The sequence below is a fragment of the Malaclemys terrapin genome, chromosome 2 (genome assembly GCF_027887155.1).
Source record: "Malaclemys terrapin pileata isolate rMalTer1 chromosome 2, rMalTer1.hap1, whole genome shotgun sequence".
NCBI lineage: Eukaryota > Metazoa > Chordata > Testudines > Emydidae > Malaclemys > Malaclemys terrapin.
Window position 1 is genome coordinate 40,395,426 of NC_071506.1, and position 27,122 is coordinate 40,422,547.

The window sequence follows — 27,122 nt, forward strand, 5'->3', positions numbered from 1 at the left end:
AATTCAGTTACATTTGTCGTCTTGACTTTCCTACAGATTTTCTTTTCTTTAACATGAGACCTAGTGCTCTCAGAGTTCCATACTTGGCATTCTGTTCAGCTGTGTGTGAGCTTTGCTGCATATGGAGTTCCATTTGCTATTGTTGCTAGAAGTCAGAGCAGAAGCCAGTTTATCACTAGGGTGTTCCCGGTATATATGACAGCAGTCTCTTGATTCAGAAGTGATATATATTAAACACATCTATTCAGCTGCTCATTTAACAGTTATCTGAAAGACCCAAAAATATTTTATGATAATCTAAAAAGATTGCCCGTATGATTTTAACAGGGTCAGCTGGAGCTCAGGAGAAGAACAAAGTCTGTTCCCAGATAGGTGTGCAGAGAGGGGTAAATTGGCAAGTAGAGGAAATACTCAAGAGGGATCAAATTCAGTGTCCAGAGGAGTCCAGGAATCACTGTATAGCTTTAATGCTTTTGATGGGAATCCAAGTAATACCTGGAGGAAACTAAATCACCAGAGTTTAAAAACATCTTTTCTACTACCAAGGAAACAGGACTTTCCATTGGAAAATTGATACAACTCTTAAAACAGCAACTCAGCTGCTTCCCTATATCCATTGGTTCCGCTAGAAGCAGTGGAGCCATCCCTCTCCTCTTTCTGCCCAGAAGGCAGGAGTTCTGTCCTGGTAGCATTAGTTACCCCTCTTCTGTAGGGGTGGATGGATCTCTGTGGACTTCAGGGGGCAGGAGAGGGTGGAGCAAAGGCGTTTCCACCCTCTGATTTGCATTATCTTCCCCTGGATCCTCTCTGTGACTGCAGCTGTGCGGTTGCAGGGGGACCTTGCCAATGGCAGTTTGACTCTTGCTGAAACTTTATTGCCCAATGGCAGGGAAAGCAGCAGAGTCAGGAGTTGTCCATGCAATCAACGGCTTGGGGAGATGGGGAGGGGCTGGTAGAGTGCTGCCAAAATCGATGGTGTGGCCTGCCAAACTCCTCTAGTCAGTGGGGATAATTCCAGGAAGAGTCAGCAAGGCAAAATTCACTGAGTTTTCCTTTCTCATTGGCCCCTTCTGCAGATTTTTACACTAGAGCGGGCAATTTACCCTACTAACTTTATTAAACTGGAGTGAATCTTAACTCTCATTAGCTATATTAAGAATAGAAACATTGCTAGGGCAAGTTTAATTTCTGATGTATTGGGGTTCCTATGAAAGCTGCATTAGTGACATCTCTACCTAGGACTTTAAGTTCCTGAATAAAGAAGAAAGTCACTTAACATAATGTGTTCATCCACACGCAGGGCTTCCAGAGCATAGGGTCCATTGATTGGTACGTGTGTCCACACATGCAAGAGGGGTAGAAGATGATGAAAGCAGCAGCACAAAATTTGTGAAAAGGGCCAATGAGCTGGCTGGCTTTAGAATAATATCTACAATAGATCACTCACCAAAACCCTCCTCTTCAACAGCAAAGAGGACAGGATAAGAATGCCCAGTAACATCTTCCTCCCTGCCAGCAGGAGAGAAGAACAGACAACCAGAGATCCCGAGTGAAGGGTAAATGGGACAGAGGCCTTCCCCACCAAAGAGATTTTAGAGCTGCAGCCTGAAGATGGACACTAAGTTGCTGTCTGCAATGCAGTCTGCTATCGGTCACTGACCAAACTGTAGAGAGATCCCGGAGCCCAGGAGCTGAAGAGGTGTGTCTGGGGGGGAAGGCACATGGAGCAAGAGCACTGAAAACAGATTTTCCCAGGAAACACTTATTTGGTCTCTCAGAACACAGGAACACCTGACTGCAGATCTCTTAGGGGACGTGGTCTTTGTTGGAAGATACATATTTAATGGAGAGTGATGATGCATGTTCTTTGGAGGGCTTTGTACATACCTGTATTTTGTGGATGATGGATAGCATAGCCTATGTTGTGTAGGATGCCTGACTAGATGATCATAATGGTCCTTTTTGGCCTTAAAAATCTATAAATATGTATCGACAACCAGGAATGGGAGGATTTTTTGTACATATATGGGGCGTGAAGATACTTGGGGAGCATAGACTCTTGTAACTATATTTCTATGGTCTGTACAGTCTTTTATTAATAGTTCAGCTGGGGTTTTCAAAGGAACCTGAAGGGAGTTAGGTGCCCAAATTTCATTGACTTATGCGCCTAACTTCCTTAGACTCTTTTGAAAACCCCAGCCTTTGTAATTTCATTGGCCAGTCTTCTATTTCTAATTCCATCTTCCTGTAACTGTCCATGCACAGGTGCCAACTTCTAGTTTGCTCTGGGGGTGCTCTACTCCTGCTCCGGCCAGAGACCTCACTCCACTCCACCCCTACTCCACAGACACCCCCCCACCCTGTCTCTTCCCACCCCTGCTCCACCCCCTCCCCGAGGCCCCTGCAGGCCCACCCGCCACTCTATGCCCTCCCCCAAGTCCCTCCCCAATCTGCCAAACAGCTGTTTGGAGGTGGCTGCCGATCAGCTGTTTGTCGGTGTGGCCGAACAGCTATTTGGTGATGCCCCTGATTAGCTACTGGAGGCACCACCAAACAGCTGTGGCTGGTGGGGTGCTGAGCACACACTAGTTTTTTTCCATGGGTGCTCCAGCCCCGGCTCACCCATGGAGTTGGTGCCTATGTGTCTATGAGTACTCAGAATTTGTTCTCATTATTCCATGCATTTTAAAAATGCAGAATTCAAGCACAATTTGAAGATTCAGCGCACTCCTTATATGACAACGTACACGCTCAGCAACGGCAGAAAAAACGACTTTCAATTTGAGCTACTTCAAATTTACAGTCTCAGCTGCTCAACTGGAAGCACAGTTTGACGCAGAATAAGCTATTGTCTCTGCTTTTCTTAAAGTTACTAGGAGTTCTTAGTCATTGGGTGAGAAGCAAATATATTGTCTTGGATAAAAAAGTGGCTAGGAAACAGAAAGCAAAGAGAAGGATTAAATGGTAAATTTTCATCAAGGCAAAAGGTTAGCAGCAGGGTGTGTCAAGGTTGTTTAATATATTTACTAATTATCTGTAAAAGGGGGTAGATGGTGAGGTAGCCAAAATGCAGATTACTTAGTTATTTAGGTTAGTCAGGACCAGAGAGGCCTGTGCGGAACTTCTGAAAGACCAAAACAAGCTAGGTGAATGGGCAATATGATGCCAAATGAAATTCAGTGTAGCTAAATGCAAAATAATGAACATTGCAGGAAAAAAATCGAAGTCCTTAAAAATTTGTACACTTTACAGGGTACTAAATTAACTCAAGAAAGTGACCTGGGCGTCACTGTAGACGTCAATACATAGCTGTGGTCTAAAAAGCTAACAAATGTTACAGCGCGTAAGGAACGGGATGGTGAATAATACGGGGACTATTGTAATGCTATTATATAAATTAACTGTGTGCCATCATCTGTAATACTGTGTGCAGTACTGGTCATGTCATCTCAAAAAGGCTATTGCAGAACTAAAGGAGATTCAGAAAAGGGCAACAAGAAAGATCAAAGGCCTAGAAAAACTCTCAGATAAAGAGACATTGAAAAGATTGGGACTGTCACCTTAGAAAGGAGACGAATAAGAGGGAACAAGATTAAAGTATATAAAATAATGAATGGTGTATAGAGAAGACAGATCAAGCGCTTCTGTTCTCCCTATCTCATAACACAAGAGCAAGGGGACATTAAATAAAATTAAAATGTGGAAAATTAAAAAATCACTAAAAGGAAATACTTTTTTGTACAATAAGTAATAAAACTGTGGAACTCTCTGCCACTGGCAGTCATTGAGGGCAAGAACATAACAAGAGTCAAATTATTCAGAGTTGTCACAATTAATGATAATAAAATTTTTTTGTAAGGGATATCAAGCCTCATGTTTTAGAGCTTATGTCAATCTCTAACTATTATAGACCAGGATGAGACCTAATGTGGGGGACAGATTACCCCACATCTGTTTACTGCAGGGTTCTTGCATCTTTCTCTAAAGCATCTGGTACTGGCCACTGTCAGAGACCAAATACTGGATTACATAGACCTTGGGTCTGATAAAGTGTATCAGTTTTATGTTCCTAGTGTTTATTTGCTTCCCTCCGCTTTAATTCTGATAAAAGAAATTATCAAGAAACTTACGTGTGCAGGTTTTTAGGTCTTCATTAATGATGAATCCTTCAGAACACTGACAGACATATGAGTCGCCTGTGTTCAGGCACAGCTGCTCACAGCCATGGTTGTTCTCAGCACAGTGATCCACTCCTAATGGGTTATGTTAGGAATTAAGAAAACACATTAGAGAGTTAAAGACCAAAACCATGACATGGTACTACGTGCTAGAGAATCTTTGTACATATGATTATCAAGAAAAAACCCCCCCATAAACGTTTGCACTTATATAGCTATCCCATCTAAGGATCCATTTGAGAAACATGAGTTAATTTATCCTTATAACAGCTCAGTGAGGTACGTATTTATTATCCCTATGTTACAGACAATGAATGTAAGGCACGGAAAGGTTACGACTTGCCCATAATCACACAGGAAATCTGCAACAGAGTTGGGAATAGAGAACCCAGGAATCCTAATAGTGTTGTGCCTTAACCACAAGGCCATGCTCTCTTTTTCACACACACAAATCTTTTCTTTGTTCACCACGTGTTTTTCTCAGCCAGTAAATATGAGTGTTAATCATTTATGAGTTTCAACTTATTCCACAACAATTAGAGGATTATGAGTAAATTCTGTTTAAACTGACAGATACAGTAATTTAAAAATATTCTTTTGCTGCTAGGTTCTATCTGCTAACGCCAAAATATGGGTGTGGTGGGGCGGCTGCCCCACCCCCATGCGAAAGGGGACTAGAGTAGGCCAGAGCAGCTGCGCAGGCCAGCAGCCAATCAGGGAAGGGCCTACGGAGAGCCAATGAGAGCTGAGATTAGAGCCAGCCAATCAGGGCTAGGCTGGGCCCTATATAAAGGCTGCACAGGAGAGCAGCAGGGAGTCTCTCCCAGATCTTCAGAGGGGAAGGTTTGTCTCCTGAGCGAGGAGACCAGCACCTGGGACAGCGCAGTGCTGGGCAGGCTCGGGGGAAGAGAAGGGAACTCCAGCCCAGTACCTGCCAGGCTGCAGACCCTGATAGAAGGGCCCACAAGGTGCAAAGGGGCCGAAGGGGAAGCGGCCCAGGGAGGAGAGATGGACAAGGGGAGTGAAGGAGGTCAGGGCGGCTGCTCCCAGAGGGCCCCTGGGCCAGGACTCAGAGTAGAGGGTGGGCCTGGGTCCCCCCCTTATCCCTTGTATTGCACCTGGCTGTTGGAAGTGGCCATAGCGGACTGCACCAGACCCCTGATGGAAGGGGTTAGACTTTGGGGTGTGGTTGGCCACTGCAGCTGTGGCGAAGTGAAAGACTGCTGTTAACCCCCGCCGGCAAGGGGTGAGGATGGACTAGGGGGCACTGCTGGAGGGCAGTGGCCTGAAAAGGACGCTGCCGAGCAGGGAGCAACGCGGGTCCGGACACCAGCAGAGAACAGATGATGGATGGGACACCGCCAGCAGAGGGCACGCCCCATGGACTGAGCTAATTCCTGGAGCGACCAGCGGGAGGCGCCACGGTGTGAGTCCCAACCCCGTCACAATGGGACACTTAAAAATGGAGAGTGTAGGGACTTAATGTAACCACTTTGCATTTTATTGATTCTGTATTTGTGATGGAAATGGTCTCTTTAAAAACCAAATATATGTGTGAATTTGAGTTTAAAGTCTGCACTGTGTCTCCTAACAAGAGACAATTGAGAGGTATGGTTGATAGTTCATAAAGCAAGATATGTGCTTGCGTGAATGTGCAGTTTAACTTTGTTGATTTTGTAAAAGTACAGAGCAAAGCATTTTAGCAAGAAAAAAAATCTTAAAAGATTTTTATAGCAAACTTCCCCCTTAACATTTTAGACTGGAGATTCTTCACTATTCTTAGTCACATGGGTGAAATTCACCCTAGCTCAACTTGACTGAAGTCAGTGTTACCCAATATAAATGTTGTCTATTATGTCTCAATTCTGCAGAGCATTTACAGATGCAAAAATTTACTGGATTATCAGTCATATCCATATCCATTTGCTAAGATGAATAATATTGTGTGAGATTTTTTTTTTAAATTACATTATATATACAGGAATCTGCCCGATTTAACATCAGACATAGTTACAAATACTGTTGGCCTGAACAAGTGAAGCCGAGATTGAAGTTTTCTACTAGTTACAAGAAGTTCCAGTTGGCACATTCTCCTTTTTTCCATAAGTTTACATCATCATAAGTGGAGCTGTGCTTTGGGGCCATTGTACAAGAGAAATGCGAAACAACTAAAATAAACAAAGCACTATCCTATTTGGCAAATTACATTCTCAGATCACCATCATCTGTTACAAAGAAGAGATGCCCATTGTAATATGTATTATTAATATCACTTTTAAAACCTAAACATTCTAGCTTCTCACACTAAATCTTTCCTTATGTTCTTTCAAGTAACAAAGTAATCACAAATCTGCCCATCACCAGGCTTCTGGAACTACAGTAACTATAAATTTAGGTCAACATGTTTTGATACCTAAATCTGCAAAAATAAAAACTGTAGTGCTAAAAAAGAGAAAAGGGCCAAGATTTTCAAAAGCGACCAGTAAATTGGGTTGCCTCAATTGTGGAGTGCCCTATTTGTGACACCTCAAAGGGGCCCAGTTTTCAGAAAGAGCCAAGCACCTGCCCCTCTGAAAATCAAACCAAGTTGTATAATTTACTTTTATTACAATGTATCAAAGTTTTCTTGTTTCCTGCAGAATCCATCAACATTTTCTTTTGATCATTGAAGATAATCATTTTCTTAATTATACAAGTCTTTGGGTACTTTTTTCCAAATGGCGTAAGTAAATCAAGAAAAATTGCAGCTCTCTGCATTTTTAAAGTGCTGATTTAAATATGCAAAATGGTTCTGGGAAAACAGTATCTTTTGACAACTAAGTGATTGCAAATATACAGGGTTGGCATGATTTTTGGTAGAATATCATTCCTTTAGCAGTATTCTCATTACCATATAGCAAGGGATGTATTTATATCAGATAGACTTCAGAAGAAAAAAAATAAACCAACCTTTGAGGGGAAAAATCATTAGTATTAGGTGTGTAAACTGTCTAAATTTCAGCTAAAATTGGATGTATTTTTAACAAGCACTTCAAATAGGGTGACCAGATGTCCCGATTTTATAGGGACAGTCCAGATATTTGGGGCTTTTTCTTACATAGGTGCCTATTACGCCCCGTCCCCCACTCTCTGTCCAGATTTTTTACACTTGCTATCTGGTCACCCTAACTTCAAAATATGTCAGGCACTCCTGTTAAATAAACAATTCCTGTTATAAAAATGTTATAAGATGATACACTTGTTCTCCACGGGGTGGACATATGCAGGCATTTTACCAACATTACCTCACTAGAGCTGGCTCTTGTTGGACTTTACAGTTGCAGCAGCTTACATAGCTCTAAAAGATCCCAGAAGGGCCCCTGGAGAGTTTCCTTGTTCTTTTCAAAACTCAGCCCAATGCAAGAACTAATTGCTGCAGTTTGTGTGAAACACTCACTTCTGCACGTTTTGCCATCACGGTTTAGGGTGTATCCACTATGACATCTGCACACAAAAGAGTCTTCTGTGTTAACACATTCCTGTTCACAGCCATGTTTACCCAAAGCACAGAAGTTTATTCCTGTGGAGAGAGAGGTTAAAGAATACAAGCTAAGTATGCTGATTACTGAACAAAACAGCATGCTTCTTAAATGGCACTAACTTCCATGTGACAGACAGTTAATAAAACTGTGGGAAGCAGCTGATCTGGTGGCCTATTAGTAAAAACGTGCATGACTTTGCTTTGATCCCCATACTTTTTCTTTCCCCAGCCATCAGAAGTAACATCAACACTTTGGGGAGGAGGAGTGCCTGGTACTGCTCAGCAGTGACACACAGAGTTTGGCTTAGAAAAGAGGAAGTAGAAAAGTTGATGGATTGTTTTATTTTATAAGTCTGTTTAATGTGAACCATGAAGTAAAGTGTTTGGGAATGAAAATACTACCAAACTGAAGGGCTGATCCAAAGCCCACTGAAGTCACTGAAAAGAATCCCATAATTCACAATTGTACTCCTGGTAATAAACATTATGCTTGGAAATGTTTGCAAGATTGGACCCTTTGTTCCTGTTCCTCTAGGAACACCTGTCCTGTAAAGTCCTGAATATAATCACAATGCTATGTACAATTATAAAAATAGCAGCAATCCAGACTGCTGTTAAAAATGATACTGGTACATGAAAGCACATACCAAAACACACATTTTTTGTGAAGATGAAAGACATTTAATCGTGTTCCAAAAGAGGCTATTTCCTTAGTTTTACTCTATGTGAGTTTACAATTAGAGAAATATTAATACTACCTCTTGCTCCTGGCTTTCATAGTGCTCAGGTACTAAGGAAAGCTAGCTGCTTCACCTGTGTGCAAGTTCTATATCCGCCTTAAGAATCTCTCCTGATGCATCTGCTTTGATGCAAGCTTGCTGGGTCCCACACCAGAGGAGCTGCGTCATAGAAATGTAGGACTGGAAGGAACCTCAGTAGATCACCTAGTCCCGTCTCCTGCACTGAAGCCTGGTTTACACTACAAAATTAGTCCACCTAGCTGCGCTTCTGTCTATGCTTAAATTTGTCTCCCACTGATGTAAGTGCTCCTTTATGTGAACATAGTAGAACCAGCTCCCCGAGCAGCGTTGAGCCAAGGTTGATGTATGAAGGTCAATGCAGTGTAAATGTAGACACTGCATTACCTATGTTGACCCTAACTAGTCCTCCAGCAGCTGTCCCACAATGCCCAACACTGACCGCTCTGGTCACAGTTGTTAACCCCATTGCCCAGAGGTCATGTATATCACAAGCCCCCACTCCTTTAAAACCCCTGTGAATTTTTGAAATGCCTTTTCCTGATTGTCCAGTTTGGTGAGCACATTTCTATCTGCTCTCCTTTGTTGTGTGCAACTGCCAAGCTGACCATGCCTAAGGTTACCATATTTTGAGCCTCCAAAAGGAGGACACTCCACGGGGCCCCGGCCCCACCCCAACTCCGCCCCTTCCCCAAAATCCCCGCCCCAACTCCGCCCCCTCCCCTGTTTCCCGCGAACATTTGATTCGTGGGAAGCCTGAAGCAGGTAAGAGGGGTGTGGGGGGAGGAGGTGCGGCCCAGTCTGGCCCCCCCAGCGTCTCCAGCCTGGGTCGGCTCGAGCCCTGGGGTGCCGGCCCCGGGCCCGGCCGAGCACCCCCGGCCCGTCCAGCACTGCTGGTCCCCCGGCCGAGCACCCCCGGCCCACTCAGCACCGGCCGAGCACCCCGGGGCCCCCGGCCGAGCACTCCCAGCCCCCAGCACCGCCGGCCCCCGGCCCAGCACCACAGGCCCCACATGTCCCAATTTTCCCGGACATGTCCGGCTTTTTGGGATTTCCCCCCGGACGGGGATTTGGAGCCCAAAAAGCGGGACATGTCCGGGAAAATCCGGACATATGGTAACCCTAACCATGCCAGCTACATGCTCCAGATGCACTCCTGCCTGGAGTAGATGGGAGATATTGGATCTCCTGGGCCTATGGGAAGAAGAGGCTATGCAGGCACAGCTCCGAACCAGCTGTAGAAACATCAACATCGATGAGCAGCTTGCTCTGGGGAGGCAGAAAAAGGGCTATGACAGGGACCAGCAGCAGAGAGAGCCATGAAAGTCAAGGAACTGTGGCAGGCATATCAGAAAGCCAGTAAGGCCAACAGTCAATCTGGTGCCACGCCACAGACCTGCTGCTTTTACACAGAGCTGCATTCCAGACTTGGTGGAAACCCCACCACCATCCCACACACCATCATGGATACCTCTGAGGAGCCCGAGTCACAGGCCCCTGCTGTGACCACAAGGTGGAGAAGTATAGGGGACAAGTGATGGGGAGATCCAGTAGTGCTGCGACCCAGGACCGTTTTTTGACTCCACCGCAGTCCAGCTAGTCCTTGCAATCAAGCATGGGTGAGCCCGATGCAGGGGAAGGAACTCGAGTAAGCATGTAAATGAAATTCCCATTCAAGTTACAGCATCCCCAGCTTTGCTGGACACAGCTATCAACTTTTCATTAATTCACTCATACTACAAGAGGTAGTGATACAACAAAGAGATGCAATTGCTATCTGCTTTTCATTCCCCTCTAGAGTTAGGCACGGGAGGGGGCCATGTGGAGCAGTTTGTTTATGTACACAGCAATCTCTCTTGAGTCCTCCTGAGAGATCTCGATGAAACTTCCCTGGAGGTACACTGCAATCCTCTCCCGAAGATTTCTAGAGATGGCAGCCTTATTTTTTCCTCCGTGGTAGGACACTTTCCCATGCCAGTCGGTGATAACTTCAGCAGGCACCTTTCAAATACACAGTCTAGCAGCATTCAGACCCAGGTGACTTGAAGACACCAGCAACAGTTGTTCTCTCTGTGCCTTTGTTACCCTCAGGAGTGAGATATCAGCCAAAACCACCACCATCTGTGGAAAAGGGTGCCAGTATTCAGTGCCAGTGCCCTATACTCATAGTTTCATGCAACTGAGCAATTCCCTTCTTGTTTCCCTCACCCCTGGCAGCACATACTCACCATGGCTTGAGCAGAGAGTGGCACCAGGCACAAGCACTCCAAAGCAGAAGTGTCAATAAGCTCATTTTGTTTAACACTCTAGAGCAGCAAGGGAAGGAGGGAGTGCTGAATCGGAAGTTTCACTTTCCATTTCTATTGTACTGACAATAGTACCTCTGTGTGTTTTAGCTGCAGCTGTTGCGGCCTTGAGAGGTTCCCCCTCCACACCAGAAGTGGTGCTCCACCGTCTGCTGCTGCTCTGTGAATGCCACCAATAACCTTGAATTGGTTCTCGCTATGTCCCACAGCAAACTGACCACCATGTTCCCTGCAGCTCTTCTTGCAGCTCTATAAATACCGGAGAACGGTGTGTACTGTGTTTGCAGTGCTCATGACAAAAGTGCAGAGCTATGCAATCTTCATGCTTCTGCCAGAGACTCCAGGCAGTGACAAGTCCCATGCAGGTTCACAGGAAATTGAAAATAGGTGCAAAAATAATGGGATAAAGATGATATTATGGGATGGATAATAGTGCATTATGGGAAGTTGACCCCTGTTCCCAGTCACCCCATGCGAGTTGTTTCTGCCAAAACTACCCAAAAGCCAGCGTGCTGAATGGTGGCAGGTTGCACACTGGGATACCTACCCATTGACACAAGCACTCCTGGAGAGTACACGCAGCGCTGACGCAAGGAGACAGGTATGCACATGCACAAGTGATATACTAACTGCTGCGACTTTATGCAGACGTAACTTGTGTTAGGAAAGCTTTGTAGTGTAGACATGGCTTAAGTATTATCCAGACCATCCATGTTAGTTATATTTCTAACCTGCTCTTAAAAACCTCCAGTGATGGAGATTCCACATCCTCCCTAGAAAATCTGTTCTCTACCAAGGTCCATTCCCCATTTAGGAAGCTAATACAATGGAGGCTGTTTTCTAAGTTTTGTAAAAAACTGGGATGGTGATTTAAAGGAGTGGTTCTCAGCCAGGGCTCCGGGGCCCCCTGGGGGGCCGCAAGCTGGTTTTGGGGGGCTGCCAAGCAGGGCCAGCATTAGATTCTCTGGGGCCCAGGATAGTAAGCTGAAGCCCCACTGCTTGGGGCTGAAGCCCTGAGCTCTGTCACCCAGGGCTGAAGCTGAAGCCTGAACAATCTAGCTTTACGGGGCACCCTGTGGCATGGGGCCCAGGCAATTGCCTGGCTTGCTATCCCTTGATGCCAGCTCTGGCTTTTATATGCAGAAAACCAGTTAATGCAGCACAGCTGGGCCATGGAGTTTTTATAGCATGTTGGGGGGCCTCAGAAAGAAAAAGGTTGAGACCCCCTGATTTAAACTCTGTAGTGTTTAAAATATGAATGTAAACTGCTTTTAATAACTAAATAATACATCCTCTACTTTTCCAAAATTAGTCAAAGGCATCTGTCCTTGGCTACAACATAAATTTGAAGTATTTAGGCCAAAACCACTTGTGTTACTACAAGCCCAAATAAGAAAATTTCAAAGAAGTAATGAACGTCCTGGTTTTGAGCCATCATATGTCCAATAGTTGCTTCAAACTCTTCAGAAAAATTGTAATGTAGTGTAAAATCTGGTCTGTGAAATATCAAGGAGTTTGGTTTAGTTTTTGGCAAAGTTATGGGGTGAAGGAAGGGGCTGAGGTTAAAAATCAACCTTAAAATAGGTTTGTTTCAGCCTTCACTATGGAAGAGGCTATGATCTTTCCATAAAGTCAGCCATATAGGTTTTCAGAAGTAAAAGCAGGTGAACTTTATTAGATATAGTAGGACAACTTACTTTTGCAAGTTCTCTTATCTGGATTAAGAGTAAACCCGTGTCGGCATTGACAAAAATAGGAATCATTTGTATTAACACATTCCTGTTGACAGCCATGGGTCTGCAAAGCACAGTATTCTGGTCCTGTAAAAAGAAAAAAATGTGCAGCAATGAGGAACATAGACAAATAAATTAAATTAAAAACAATTACCTCAGTTTTTTTCAATGAGCATCTCTCTTTCTGGACACGCTCCTGACACCTTGCCATACTGTCTCAAGCTGTGAAAACAGAATGTTCCATTTTCACACAGACTATAATACATCATACATATTTTTAATGAACCCTTGGGGGATAAGTTTTCAATGGGAGGATGTACAGAAATGAGTGTTAGTATTTTTGCGATTATTGTAGCTAAATACCCATAGAGCACACTGAAAATGTATCACTTGGTTTTCTAACGAATTACCTGGTAATATTATTTTACTGCATGCAAGTTAGATATGATTTATAAGAAGAAATGTATTAGTGTGCTTTTGGGTGCCTTTCACTAGATTAGAGCATTACTTTATCTGAAAAATCAGGGTCTGAACAACTCAGGTTTGTTTGCTTTGCAGTTCCCTCATTTAAGTTGCTCAGGAGATGATAGTCATGAAGATTTACAGGTTTCAGAGTAGCAGCCATGTTAGTCTGTATCTGCAAAAAGAACAGGAGTACTCGTGGCACCTTAGAGACTAACAAATTTATTTCAGCATAAGCTTTCGTGGGCTACAACCCACTTCTTCGGATGCATAGAATGGAACATATAGTAAGGAGATTATATATATATATATATATATATATACACACACACACACACACACACACACACATACAGAACATGAAAAGGTGGACATAGCCATATCAACTCTAAGAGGCTGATTAATTAAGATGAGCAATTATCAGCGGGAGGGAAAAGTCTGAAATGGGCCATCTGGATTATCACTACAAAAGTTTTTTTCTCCTGCTGATAATTGCTCATCTTAATTAGCCTCTTAGAGTTGATATGGCTACTTCACCTTTTCATGTTCTGTGTGTGTGTATATATATATATATCCTTACTATATGTTCCATTCTATGCATCCGAAGAAGTGGACTGTAGCCCACGAAAGCTTATGCTCAAATAAATTTGTTAGTCTCTAAGGTGCCACAAGTACTCCTGTTGTGTTTTTTTTTTTGTGTGTGAAGATTTATAGGCAACCACTATCACCAATGTATAAAGTATGTTAGAAAAGGAAGCTCACTGTGCAGTGATCAGTGGGATCCATGTACACTTAGGGCCTGATTCTACACCAGTGAAGTCAATGAGATTTTTGTCATTTACTTCACATAGAAGCAGCATTTGGCCATTAGGACCTCACTGGTGACTTCAGTGGAGTTACTGCTGATTTCTACCAGTCAGAGTTAATCACTAACATTTCATTCCTGGCAAAATTAGAGAAGAGGGCAGAGGTTAGTTCCTTAGAATCAAATTTTTAAAGATAGGCTGGCTGGAAAACATGAATCCAGTTTGTGAATACTGTTGAGGTTTTGATATGTGGTTTCATTCCTCATTGGAAGAAAACTGAGACCCTTAAAATTTTTTCATGAAAAACACAGAGGCCTGCCCATGGCAGAAGAGCCAATAGTTTGGGCACTTGCCTGGGAAAGACTCAGCTTGACTCACTGCTCTGAATCAGTTACTCTTAATCTCTCCTTCTAGAGCTCTTCCACTCTGAATCAGGCAGAGCAGGGACTTGAACCCAGGTCTTCCACCTCACAGCTGAGTGTGCTAATCACTGGAATACTGACTATTCAGGTCCTGCTCTTGTCTCAGAAATTCCATCTTGGACCTCAGAAACATTCCCAAGGAACATTTCATCACAACCAATTTGTTTCCATGAAAAGTTTTGGTTTTGACAGATCAGCATTTTCAGATGGAAAAATGTTTTGCTAAAAAATTCTTGACTAGTTACTGTTTAGGCTCCTAAAGACACAGGTAGGTGCTTTTGAAAATCCCAGTAGGTGCCTATCTGCATCTGTAGGTGCCCAGTTACCCTTAAAAATCTGACCCTTAAAGGAGAGTCAAAGGTTACCTAGATAAACTTTGTGGTGTAAAAACAACAAGGAGTCTGGTGTCACCTTAAAGACTAACAGATTTATTTGGGCATAAGCTTTCGTGAGTAAAAACCTCACTTCTTCGGATGCATCCGAAGTGAGGTTTTTACTCACGAAAGCTTATGCCCAAATAAATCTGTTAGTCTTTAAGGTGCCACCAGACTCCTTGTTGTTTTTGTAGATACAGACTAACACGGCTACCCCCTGATACTTTGTGGTGTAAAGACTGTCTTTTTGATATGTCAAGTATCAGAGGGGTAGCCATGTTAGTCTGAATCTGTAAAAAGCAACAGAGGGTCCTGTATCAGAGGGGTAGCCGTGTTAGTCTGAATCTGTAAAAAGCAACAGAGGGTCCTTGGGAGCATAAGCATTGGGAGCATAAGCTTTCGTAGGTAAGAACCTCACTTCTTCAGATGCAAGTAATGGAAATTTCCAGAGGCAGGTATAAATCAGTATGGAGATAACGAGGTTAGTTCAATCAGGGAGGGTGAGGTGCTCTGCTAGCAGTTGAGGTGTGAACACCAAAAGAGGAGAAACTGCTTCTGTAGTTGGATAGCCATTCACAGCCTTTGTTTAATCCTGATCTGATGGTGTCAAATTTGCAAATGAACTGGAGCAGTTTCTCTTTGGAGTCTGGTCCTGAAGTTTTTTTGCTGTAAGATGGCTACCTTTACATCTGCTATTGTGTGGCCAGGGAGGTTGAAGTGTTCTCCTACAGGTTTTTGTATATTGCCATTCCTGATATCTGACTTGTGTCCATTTATCCTCTTGCGTAGTGACTGTCCAGTTTGGCCAATGTACATAGCAGAGGGACATTGCTGGCACATGATGGCATATATAACATTGGTGGACATGAATCAGTTTAGTCTAATCCCAGGCTAATCTGAACAATGTTCTGACTTCAAAGCAATTGCAATTTGCAGTCCATTTTCTTCATTCTTGGTTTGGTTTGCAAGACACAAAAGAAGTCCAGTTTACAGAGAAGTGGTTTGGTAAGTTTTAAAGTTATTTATGTTTAAATTCAGCAAGGGCATCCTGAACTGAGCTGATCTTAACCAATGCTGTCCTGGCTCCAGCCCATTCTTGCTTGACTGCTGCTTCTTATTCAGTATTCCCTTCCCCACTACATCTATCCGACGTGTTTTTTTTTTCAAATTGTAGTTTTGGGAATGTTTTTTGCACTTTAAACTGATTTAAAGTAGTTAAAGCATCTTGAACAAGTTAAAATGCTCGAGACGTTTAGATTGGGGACGGATAGCTCAGTTGTTTGAGCACTGGCCTGCTAAACCCAGGGTTGTGAGTTCAATCCTTGAGGGGGCCACTTAGGGATCTGGGGCAAAATCAGTACTTGGTCCTGCTAGTGAAGGCAGGGGGCTGGACTCGATGACCTTGTAAGGTTCCTTCCAGTTCTAGGAGATAGGATATCTCCATTTATTTAGTTTAAATGCATACAACAGTTTAAAACTAATATCAGTTAATCCCCATAGCTGATGTAAAGATTTAACTTGCTTTAAGCTTTTTTATGACATTTTGAGGTCTCTGATAAGTTTAAACTGGAAAAAAAAATCCCACATTCTAAAATCCTCCACAATTTTGGGGGAACAATGGATCTGGATTGCTGCCCAAGCAGCGAGAGGCACTTATGCTGTACTGAGAATATTTCAAACAGCATGCTTATGTGGATATATATATACACACACAAGTATAGAAATATGTATTTCACATAAAATTCTAATAGACCTGCATCTGACTGGCGCCTGCCAAGGCTACCAGGGCCTGCAAGTTGCCAGCTACATTGACTAGCACCAAATGTACTCTGACTAATAGTGTTTCATTATCATACAGCCTTTTATTACAATGACAGGGTGTCTTAGACACCCACGTGTTTCTAGGGTTGTATAAGACTCTTTGTCATATTGTACTGCATTATTTCATAAACTGTATTTGTTCACACTGTTAAAAATATGGGCTAAATTAATCACTTGTATAAGCAGTGTAACTCTACTGAAATTAATAGAGCTGCACCCACTCACACCCACAGCAATTAAGTTTCTTTATCATAATCCAGATATAGAAAGAAGCGGAGTTAATGTTGTACATTCAACCTTTCCTTTTACATTTCCTGAATGTGGCATACTTAGCTATGCAACCTTAACAGTGCCTTAACACAGGGCATTTTGCATTTAATTATTAAACTTGTTTTATAAACAAAGAAAATTTAAAAATTGTGTTGTATAAAATTAATATGTTTTTCTGGTCTACTGCACGAGGAAGGAGGACACTCAAAATAAAGGACTCTGGCAATCCAAAGGGATCATGCAACATAAAGGCTTTTGATTTTTCTACCTAGGGAGAAACATGGCCTCATGTTAAGAACTCCTTGTCCCCAGAGAAGGAGGAAACTTCCACTGCTTTTATTTCCTATGGCTCCAGGAGCTAGTCCATCCCTGACATTCTACTGAATGTCCTCAGCATCTTCAGGAACAGCAGTGGGAGAATCACCACTGGAAATTAGGAAGTATAAGGAGAGCAAATTTATCATAGTACTTAAAAATTCATCACAACTTACTTCTGCAAGTTCTTCTGTCTGGATTTAGAATAAATCCTTGATGGCATCTACAGTAGTAGGAGTCATCCATACTTACACACTCATGTTGACAACCTTGGTTATCCAAAGCACAAAGGTCTACAACTGAAAAAGAAAACAAGAAGAGTACATAGAATTAAGATAAACGGAATCAAATAAAAATATGATTAAATATTTATATTATGGCAGTGGCTAAGAGTCCTGATCAATGTCCAGGGCGGTACAAATAATGAATTCTTATATAGGCTTTATTACCCTCCACCCCGTCCAGATTTTTCACATTTGCTGTCTGGTCACCCTAGAAACAGGCCAACAAATTAGAGCAAAGTTGAGGGAAAAATGGAAAAACTTTTTTTTTTTAAAGATTTATTATCAACAAGTAACATATGAGCAGACATGATTCAGACCACTTTATTTGCATTTGGTCCCTCATTACTCTCTCTCTTAGTTGGTCTGTCTTTTTAGACTGATCGTTTTGGTGAAGGGATTGTGCCTTCTTATGTCTATACAGCTTCTAGAACATTAGGAGCACAACTGAAAAATAAATAATAATAATTCATACAGGACCTATATTTCTCCAGTTTTCTCACTAAAAGATAGACTGTGCAACCCTTATTCTTTGGGGTGAGCACACGCTCATAGGAGCAGTCCTATTGGCTTCTACTAGTGGTTAGCTTGCCAGTTTCTCTAGTGTAAACAAACCTTGGTGACTGACTGTATGTGGCTGAAGTGCTCTCTTGCCAAGTGCTCTTGCCAGTTGCACTGTTGTAATATTTTTCATATACAAATTAACCACACTCTAGGCCAACGTTTTTCAAATGCGGCCACCAGGGGCCTTTCTTGTGGCAACAGCCTTCTAAGCAGTGATTAGAATTAAGGGTGGGGAGCAATGGCCCCTTCCCCGGGACCGCCAGCAGGGGTTGGGCCCTGCCCCCTTCTGGAGCCAGAAACGCTAGAGGAGCAGGCAGCCGGTAAGTTCCCCACCTTCCTGGGGCCAGTGGGGGTTGGGCTTCTGGCTTCAGCCCTGGGGTGGTGGGTGGCAGGTTCTGGTCATGGGGTGGCGGGCTCTGGTCCCTGGCTGCAGGGCTTCAGCCTGGACCCCGGGTTTTGGGAACTCTCCCTGAGCTCACCTCCCCCCCCCCTTATCACCGCTGGCCCCTGCTGCCTCCCCTGTCTCCCCATCCATTGCCTCTGGCCCCTGCTGCCTCCCTACCCGTCTCCCCATCCAGGGCTTACTTTGTACCCCAGCTTGCTGGCATTGAGTATTTTGCTGTGAAAAGTGATATTTGAATGTTTGTTAATATTGCTTTTCACTGCCTCCCAGCTAGCTACCAAGTCTGCTTCTGTGAAAAATGATATTAACAAACATACAAATATCATTTTTCACAGCAGCACACTTACTAGGTAGCAAGTCTAAAACAAGGTAAAGAACACGTAAAATCATGCAACCAATGGGCTTGGTGCAAGCAGACATGGGTCAAAATGACCCTTTCTGGATGACGTCACGCTGAGAGCTTAAGTGAATGATTTATGAGGGGGTAAATGTTGATTGAGTTTTGGTCTGGGTCTATTGTGCAGCCCCTCCTTCCAAATTATTAATTAGGAGAAAATTAGTAATGACATGCCCACAAGGCATATTTCTGGGACATGAGACTCCTTTGAGAACAAAAGGGTATATATGCTAAGCAAAGTAAAGTAGTTAAGTTAGTGTTCCCCAATTAACATCTGAAGAGGTTCGAGACTGTGAGATAGAAGTCCTCGGGATGACCTAGACCCTGCTTCGGGGGACGTTTAACAGACCAAGTACCTAAGAGGGGAAAGAAGAGAAGAAAAGTCTCCATCTAGAATTGGTAGCTATATCTGCTTGTTTGCCAATCAGGATACTGTGTAAGGCCAATATAGTTACTGAGGGTTAATGCTTGGGGCGGAGCTAAGGCTTGTAGGAAAAGATGAGTAGTGTGTAACTTTAACTGCTGTGTGATTCTTTCTCAAATAAATGACTGTGCATTAAGCATATTGGTTTCCAAATTCTCACTGGTACCGGTACCGGTAACACCTGTCCAGCTGTGGGCCATTTAAAGATCCATTTCAATACCTGGCATCAGTGCAAACCTGGTGAACATAATCAGCTAAAATAAAAATATGGTACACAAATCAGAAGGAAAAGGTTAAAAGATCTTTTTACCTATTATTTTTCTGTCTTTTTATTGGCCTATTGGTATTAGGGAAGTAACATCTTGGCCATCACATTTTGACCCCTTTGACTGTAAATCTTTAAATACACAGTGCATCAGACTTTTCCTTTGATCATGCCTATTTTGTAATAAATCATTTGCCTAGATCGGCGTGCATCCTTGATGACATTTGCAGAAGCAGGACATTTTTCATAACAACATATCCATTTTAAAGTCTGAAGTTGCTCAAATCACAGAAATCAGTTCTTGCAGATCCACTGCTAACAGGAATAGCAAGTTAGCCAATCACTCTTTTCTTTGCAAAAAAATGTAGAATGGCTGATTTCTACATAGTTTTAACACTTCATGGAAACATATTAATGATCATATATTGACCCATGCATATGTATTGTAGGGATTCACAAAAGTTAAAAGAGAAATCATGTATATGATGCAAAAAAATACATAATCTACAAATAGAAGTGTAACTAGGATGCTTTGCGTTTACATTTGAACCTGCCAGCACTGGCATCAGCGTGAATAGCATGAGTTAGGGGATTCCACCAAAATAAGTATAAGTAAGCAGTACTTGAGAGATCAAGTGGATTTAGGTCAGAAGGAAAATGCAAGATATAAGAGGGAATACAAGTCAAAACCAGATCATGCAAATAATTTGGAGTTGAGGATATGAATGCTTTGAACATTACCAAGAGAATCTGGAACTTGATTCTCCGTTTCAAAGGAAGCCAACACACTAGTGGGATGAAATGGGAAAAACATGAAAAATTAAAGATGCAGCTCAGTTCTGGGTAAAACATTAAAGACTTTATGGAGAAGTGGTGAAGAGACTGACAAGACAACAACTAGAATGTCGAGGCAAGAAATTACATAGAAATGTATTAATGTTTGAAGAAGAAAAACATGTACTTTTTGTGCATTAAAGAAAGGATAGGAGCTGACATCAGAATAGAACCTATAAACAATCTCCAATGAAGCAGGTGCATTTATTTATATTTGTATTGCAGTAGTGCCCCAGGGTCCCAATAAGGATTGAGGCCCCATTATGCTAGTTGCTATAAAAATACAAAGGAAGACACAGTCCTTGCCTTGTAGAATGTATAATCCAGTTTAAGACAAGCTGCTACAAGTAGATGTAACAAACAATAGAAGAAATAGTGAGGGAGGATGAGGACAACTGTGATAATAATAATAGGGGGTTATATAGGTTAGTTAATGTGACTACCTTTCTGATTCAGAGAAACTTAAATTGAATCTTTTATGTGCTTAAATACATATATATCCACAAGTTCCACTAGCCCTCTGTATTCAGCATTAGTGAGACCGATACTGGAATACTGCATCCATTTCTGCTGACCACATTGTTAAAAAGATGTTGAAAAACTGGAAAGGTGCAAAAAAGAGCCACAAAAACAATACCAGGGCTGGAAACAAAATGCCTTACAGGGAGAGACTTAGAGAGCTCAATCAGGTTAGTTTATCAAAAAGAAGATTAAGAGGTGACTTGACTATCTCGTATAAATTCCTTAGGCAGAAAATACTGGGTATAATGGGCATTTTAATCTATTAGAGAAAGACATAATAAGAACCAATGGCTGGAAGCTGAAGCCAGACAAATTCAAGTAAGAAATTTGTAATAGTGAGCGTGATTTACCACTGGAACAAACTATGAAGGGAAGTGGTGGATTCTATATCTCTTGATGTCTTCACATCAAGACTGGAGGCCTTTCCGGAGGATATGCTTCAGTCAGACAAGTTATTGGGCTCAACACAGGGGTAACTGGGTGAAATTCTATGGCCTGTTCTATACAGGAGGCCAGCTAGAAAGAATCCAACTTCAGAGGACAAGAACCTAAGATGGTACTTGAGTCCTAGGACCTATGGAGATGCATCAGTAATGTAGCATGAAAAAATTCTGATGCATTCATTGTGAAACAAGCAGATGAATGTCCTCTGAAAAGCCAGACATGGATCTGAACTGCATCTGCTTATGGGTGAAAATGAAACCCACATGTTTTATATCTTCAAAAAGTTGCAAATCCAGGAAAACAAAACAAAACAATGAGCTAAGAAGAATACTGAGGCAAGTAAATATTCCCATATTTAAATCATGAGACCAAGTGTAATTGAAACATTTCAAAGGACTAAACACACAATTGATTCATCTGCAAAGGGCACATAAACCATAGCTCTTATAAAAAACAAAATGGGAAATGGCATGAAAAATGCCCATTGGTATGGGCAATTACTTGTTTTACATACTGAACTAACATCCTGCTTCCTAGGGCATTCTAAGAAATTACTTAAGTGGGCTGTCAAGATGCTGATTGCATTGTGTTATAGGGCTTTAAACTGGCAAGAATTTAGCTGGAAAGAAGGTACAGCTGTGGAAACTTATTTCTTACAACTTGAGAGGAATTGTGGTGGGATTGCATATAGGGGCCTAGGCTCCAATTCAGGAAAGCATTTAGGCACATGCTTAACTTTAAATATCTGCTTAAGTCCCATTAATTGCAACTTAGCTTGGAGCATGTGCTTAAGTGCTTTCCTGAACCAAGGCCCAAAAGAGAAAGGCAAACATCTAGCACTTATTAGTTCTTCGACAGAAGATATCAGAACAGGATATTCTCCTGAAATATAAGACCAAGAAGGAAGGCTTGTGAGAAGGAAAATAGCCTGAAGAGCTAGATTACTCTAAAACATACTGTGATATAAGTATGGAAGAAGTGAAGAATGAATTATTTACAAAGTTTTAAGGACAAGTTTGTGTTTCACATTTAATATTTGTTTTCCTGAAGTTTCATTCTCTAGCTTTCCTCTTGAAGTACCCTGGGCCTATGTTTGTTTCTTTACCGTCAATGGTACGAATTAGAGGCACAGAATGCCCAGTTCCTTTAAGGGAACTAAGCTTAGCCAACACATTCTACAGACAGACTTGATTCATAGGTGTAGCTTGACTTCTATATTTGGAGGGGCGGCTCCAGTCAGGCCAATGGGTCCACGTGCGTGTGTGTGGGGCAAATTCCGTGCCTCCCCACAGGGGTGCCATTTCAGGGGTTTTTTTTGAGGGGGAAGAGGCAACTTTCACCATGATTCCAGGAGCTACATAACTGAAAACGCTAGGTTTTTTTTTTTTGCAGATAATAGCTTAGAAATTATCTGACATGAGCACTGTATCTAATTCCTATATCAAGAAAGAAAATTAAATATTAGACCCACTCAGCTCTAATACTAACATGTTCTGACATCTTATGGCAAGTCACTTAAGAGACACTGGTTAGGTTTAAAATTGTAATGTATATTCTTACTCAGATACACTTATTAAAGTCAGAAGTGACCATCATGATCATCTAGTCTGACTGCACCTTGCAGGCCACAGAACCTCACCTACTCACTCCTGTAATAGACCCCTAAACTCTGGCTGAGTTACTGACGTCCTCTAATCATGGTTTAATGACACCAAGTTACAGAGAATTCACCATTTACACTAGTTTAAACATGCAAGTAGCCCATATCCCATGCTGCAGAGGAAGGCAACCTTCCCCCCCCCCCCCCAGGGTCTCTGCCAATCTGACTTGGGGGAAAATTTCTTCCCAACCCCAAATATGGTGATCAGTTAGACCCTGGGCAAGGCCCACCAGGAAGACACGTGGGAAAGAATTCGCTGTAGTAACTCAGAGCCCTCCCCATCTAGTGTCCCGTCCCCAGCCATTGGGGATATTTGCTACAGGCAGTCAACGATGGGCCGCATGGTATTGTAAGCAGTCCTGTCATACCATCCTCTCCATAAACTTATCAAGCTCAGGCTTGAAGCCAGTTAGGTTTTTTGCCCCCACTGCTCCTCTTGGGAGGCTGCTCCAGAACTTCACTCCTCTGATGGTTAGAAACCTTTGCCTAATTTCAAGCCTAAACTTGTTGATGGCTAATTTATATGCATTTGTTCTGGAGTCCACATTGATGCTTAACTTCCATAACGCCTCTCTCTCCTTGGTATTTATCCCTCTGATATATTTATAGAGAGCAATCATATCTCCCCTCAGCCTTCTTTTGATTAGATTAAACAAGCCAAGCTCTTTGAGTCTCCTTTCATAAGGTAGGTTTTCTATTCCTCAGATCATCCTAGTAGCCCTTCTTTGCACCTGTTCCAATTTGAATTCATCTTTTTTAAACATGGGAGACCAGAATTGCATGCAGTATTCTAGATGAGATCTCTCTAGTGCCTTGTATAATGATACTAACACTTCCCTGTTTCTACTGGATATATCTTTCCTGATGCACCCCAGGACCATGTTAGCCTTTTTTCACAGTTGCATCACATTGATAGCTCATAGTCATCCTGTGATCAATCAATACACCCAGGTCTTTCTCCTCCTCTGTAACTTCCAACTGATAAGTCCCCAGCTTATAGCAAAAATTCTTGTTGTTAGTCTCTAAATGCATGACCTTGCATTTTGCACTATTAAATTCCATCCCATTTCTATTACTCCAGTTTACAAGGTCATCCAGATCTTCTTGTATGGTATTCCAGTCCTCCTCCATATTGGCAATACCTCCCAACTTTGTGTCATCTGCAAATTTTATTAGCACACACACACACTTTTTTTTTTGCCAACGTCAGTAATAAAAATGTTAAATAAGGTTGCTCCCAAGACTGATCCCTGAGGAACTCCACTAGTAACCTCCCTCCAGCCTGATAGTTCACCATTCAGAATGATCTGTTGCAGTCTCCCCTTTAATCAGTTCCTTATCTAACTTTCAGTTCTCATATTAATCCCCATCTTCTCCAGTTTAACTAATAATTTCTCATGTGGAACTATATCAAATGCTTTACTGACATCCAGATAGATTATATCTACCACATTTCCTTTGTCTAAAAAATCAGTTATTTTCTAAAAGAAATATATTAGTAACTTTGTTACTACCTCTTGAATACAATTGAAACAACTGTAGAAAATTTTATTAAAGCTAATGTTAAAAAATTATATAGTACACAGGTTAAGAAAACAGTGGCTGTACATCTGGGTATAGTGTTTAGATTAAAAACAAACTTTGTATTTGTGGATAAAGTCATAAGATACATAAAGTGCATAATCAGCAATAACCCAAATTTAGGTGAATAAATTTAAGAATACAGTTTAGATATTAGCATTCAAGTATTTGGATAAATCACTCATGAAAAGTTATACAGAGTTGGTTGTGGAAAGCAAATATAGCAATGAGTGAAGATTGTCCCTCAGTAATTGAGAATTTAGGGTAGGTTGTCCATTTAGAAAATACAATCAGGGAAGTATTTTGGTTACTTTCCGATTTCGCTTCTCATCGGCATTCCATCTCATCTCTCCTGGTATTGCCGATGTCCGGTGATGTGTTCTATGTAGATGGCCCTCGACCACCTGATGGCATCTGACACCATGAGTCGCCACATCAGCAGAGTGTAGCACTGACCGATTCCACATTCTCTCAACACTCTCTTATTACTGGAGTCCCATGTGCCTAAGGCTCTGACGATCAGTGCATGTGTCTGAACCTGGTAACCCTTAGCTCTCAAGGTTTTGGCTAGAGGGGCATATTTCTCTACCTTTCAAGCTTGGGTGTTGCGGAAGGCTGGGGTCCTGTTCTCGAAGGGCACTGTGATGTCCACCATCATGATCTTCTTCTGGTCCTCATTGGTGATGACGATGTCCGGTCACAGTTGGCTGTCGGTTCTGGGGTTGGCGGAGTTCACAGCCACCTTCCCTATGGGTGGCAGGATGGCTCTGACTAGGCGATTCTGGATGGTGTTATGCTGCAGCTGCCAGGCTCTGGAATGGGGCTTGCAGTTACACAGGATGTGGGGTAGTGTCTCGCTGGTATAGCTGCACTTCCTGCATCGCTTGTCCCGATTCCCATATCTACAACTACTTTCTATCATTTAGGCTACTTACTTTTTGCAGTTCACCAAGCTTGGAACAGATATTTAACTTTAGGAAACATCCTAACAGCCCTTTCTTATCTTAATCACCTGTTAACCACTCTGTTTATAAACAAAATTCTGACTCCCTGCCTGCCTCAAGGACATAAGCTCGGAGCAGTCTCCTGTCTCCTCTGCAGAACTCTCTCTATAGCACACTAAGGCTGCCTCCCTGAGGCTTTCCATTTGCGGGGGAGAGCAGTGCCCCCCATGCCCCACCCAAAATCCTCCCATGACTTGAGTCTCACACAACAAACCACTACATAGTGATCTTTTAGTGACACCCCTTGGAAACAGATGTGGAAAACCTCCTCAGCATACCCTGGCATGGAAACAGATGTTTCAAGGAATGTCTACCTTCTTCCAGATTTTCCCAGGATCTGATTCCTACCTGAAGAGATAGCAACCCTAGAGTAGTATTACTAGCACTCTGAGGCCTGGTCTACACTACGACTTTAATTCGGATTTATCAGCTTTAATTCGAATTAACCCTGTAACCGTCCACACAACGACGCCATTTAATTCGATGTAAAGGGCCCTTTAAATCGATTTCTGTACTCCACCCCAACGAGCGGAGTAGCGCCAAAATCGATTTTAGCAATTCGAATTAGGGTTAGTGTGGCCGCAATTCGATGGTATTGGCCTCCGGGAGCTATCCCACAGTGCATCATTGTGACCGCTCTGGACAGCAATCCGAACTCGGGTGCACTGGCCAGGTAGACAGGAAAAGCCCCGCGAACATTTGAACTTCATTTCCTGTTTGCCCAGCGTGGAGAGCACAGGTGACCACAGATACCTCATCAGCACAGGTAACCATGCAGGCTGATAATCGAAAAAGAGCACCAGCATGGACCGTGAGGGAGGTACTGGATCTGATCGCTGTATGGGGAGAGGATTCAGTGCTTGCAGAACTTCGTTCTAAAAGACGAAATGCAAAAACTTTTGAAAAAATTTCCAAGGGCATGATGGAGAGAGGCCACAATAGGGACTCTGAGCAGTGCCGCGTGAAGGTCAAGGAGCTCAGACAAGCCTATCAAAAAACAAAGGAGGCAAACGGTCGCTCCGGGTCAGAGCCGCGGACATGCCGCTACTACGCCGAGCTGCATGCAATTCTAGGGGGGGCTGCCACCACTACCCCACCTTTGTTCCGTGGATTCTGGGTCGGGGATAGTCTCGATGCCTGAGGATTCTGCCGATGGGGTAGAGGAGGAGGAGGAGGAGGATGAGCTTGCAGAGAGCACACAGCACTCCATTCTCCCCAACAGCCAGGATCTTTTTATCACCCTGACTGAAGTACCCTCCCAAGCCTCCCAAGCCAGTACCCAAGACTCTGACCCCATGGAAGGGACCTCAGGTGAGTTTACCTTTTAAAATATAAAACTTGTTTTAAAAGCAAACGGTTTTTAATGATTACTTTGCCTGACTTTGCATTCGCGGTCAGTTCAGCTACTGGAAAAGTCTGTAGCTACTGGAAAAGTCTGTTAACGTGTATGGGGATGGAGCGGAAATCCTCCAGGGACATCTCCATGAAGCTCTCCTGGAGGTACTCCGAAAGCCTTGCCAGAAGGTTTCTGGGCAGTGCATCCTTATTCCCTCCTCCATGGTAGGACACTTGACCACGCCATGCTTGCAGCAAGTAATCTGGTATCATTGCCTGACAAAGCCTGGCAGCGTATGGTCCCGGTGTTTGCTGGCATTCAAGCAACATCCGTTCTTTATCTTGTTGTGTAATCCTCAGGAGAGTGATATCACTCCTGGTAACCTGGTTGAAATACGGGAACTTAATTAAGGGGACAGAGGTGGCCGTTCCTACTGGGCTGT

General features: G+C 42.8%; 1 protein-coding gene across 5 annotated transcripts in view; it reads right to left on the reverse strand.

Moving 5' to 3' along the window:
- Nucleotides 1–27,122, reverse strand: part of MATN2 (matrilin 2) — a 114,240-nt gene that overhangs the window by 31,470 nt on the left and 55,648 nt on the right. For all 5 annotated transcript variants that reach the window (XM_054017268.1, XM_054017270.1, XM_054017269.1 and 2 more), the window contains 4 exons: nt 17,142–17,264; nt 12,460–12,582; nt 7,615–7,737; nt 4,131–4,253 (listed from right to left, as the gene is read on the reverse strand). In XM_054017268.1, coding sequence (XP_053873243.1) covers nt 4,131–4,253; nt 7,615–7,737; nt 12,460–12,582; nt 17,142–17,264 — 492 coding nt within the window. The remainder of the gene's footprint in view (nt 1–4,130; nt 4,254–7,614; nt 7,738–12,459; nt 12,583–17,141; nt 17,265–27,122) is intronic.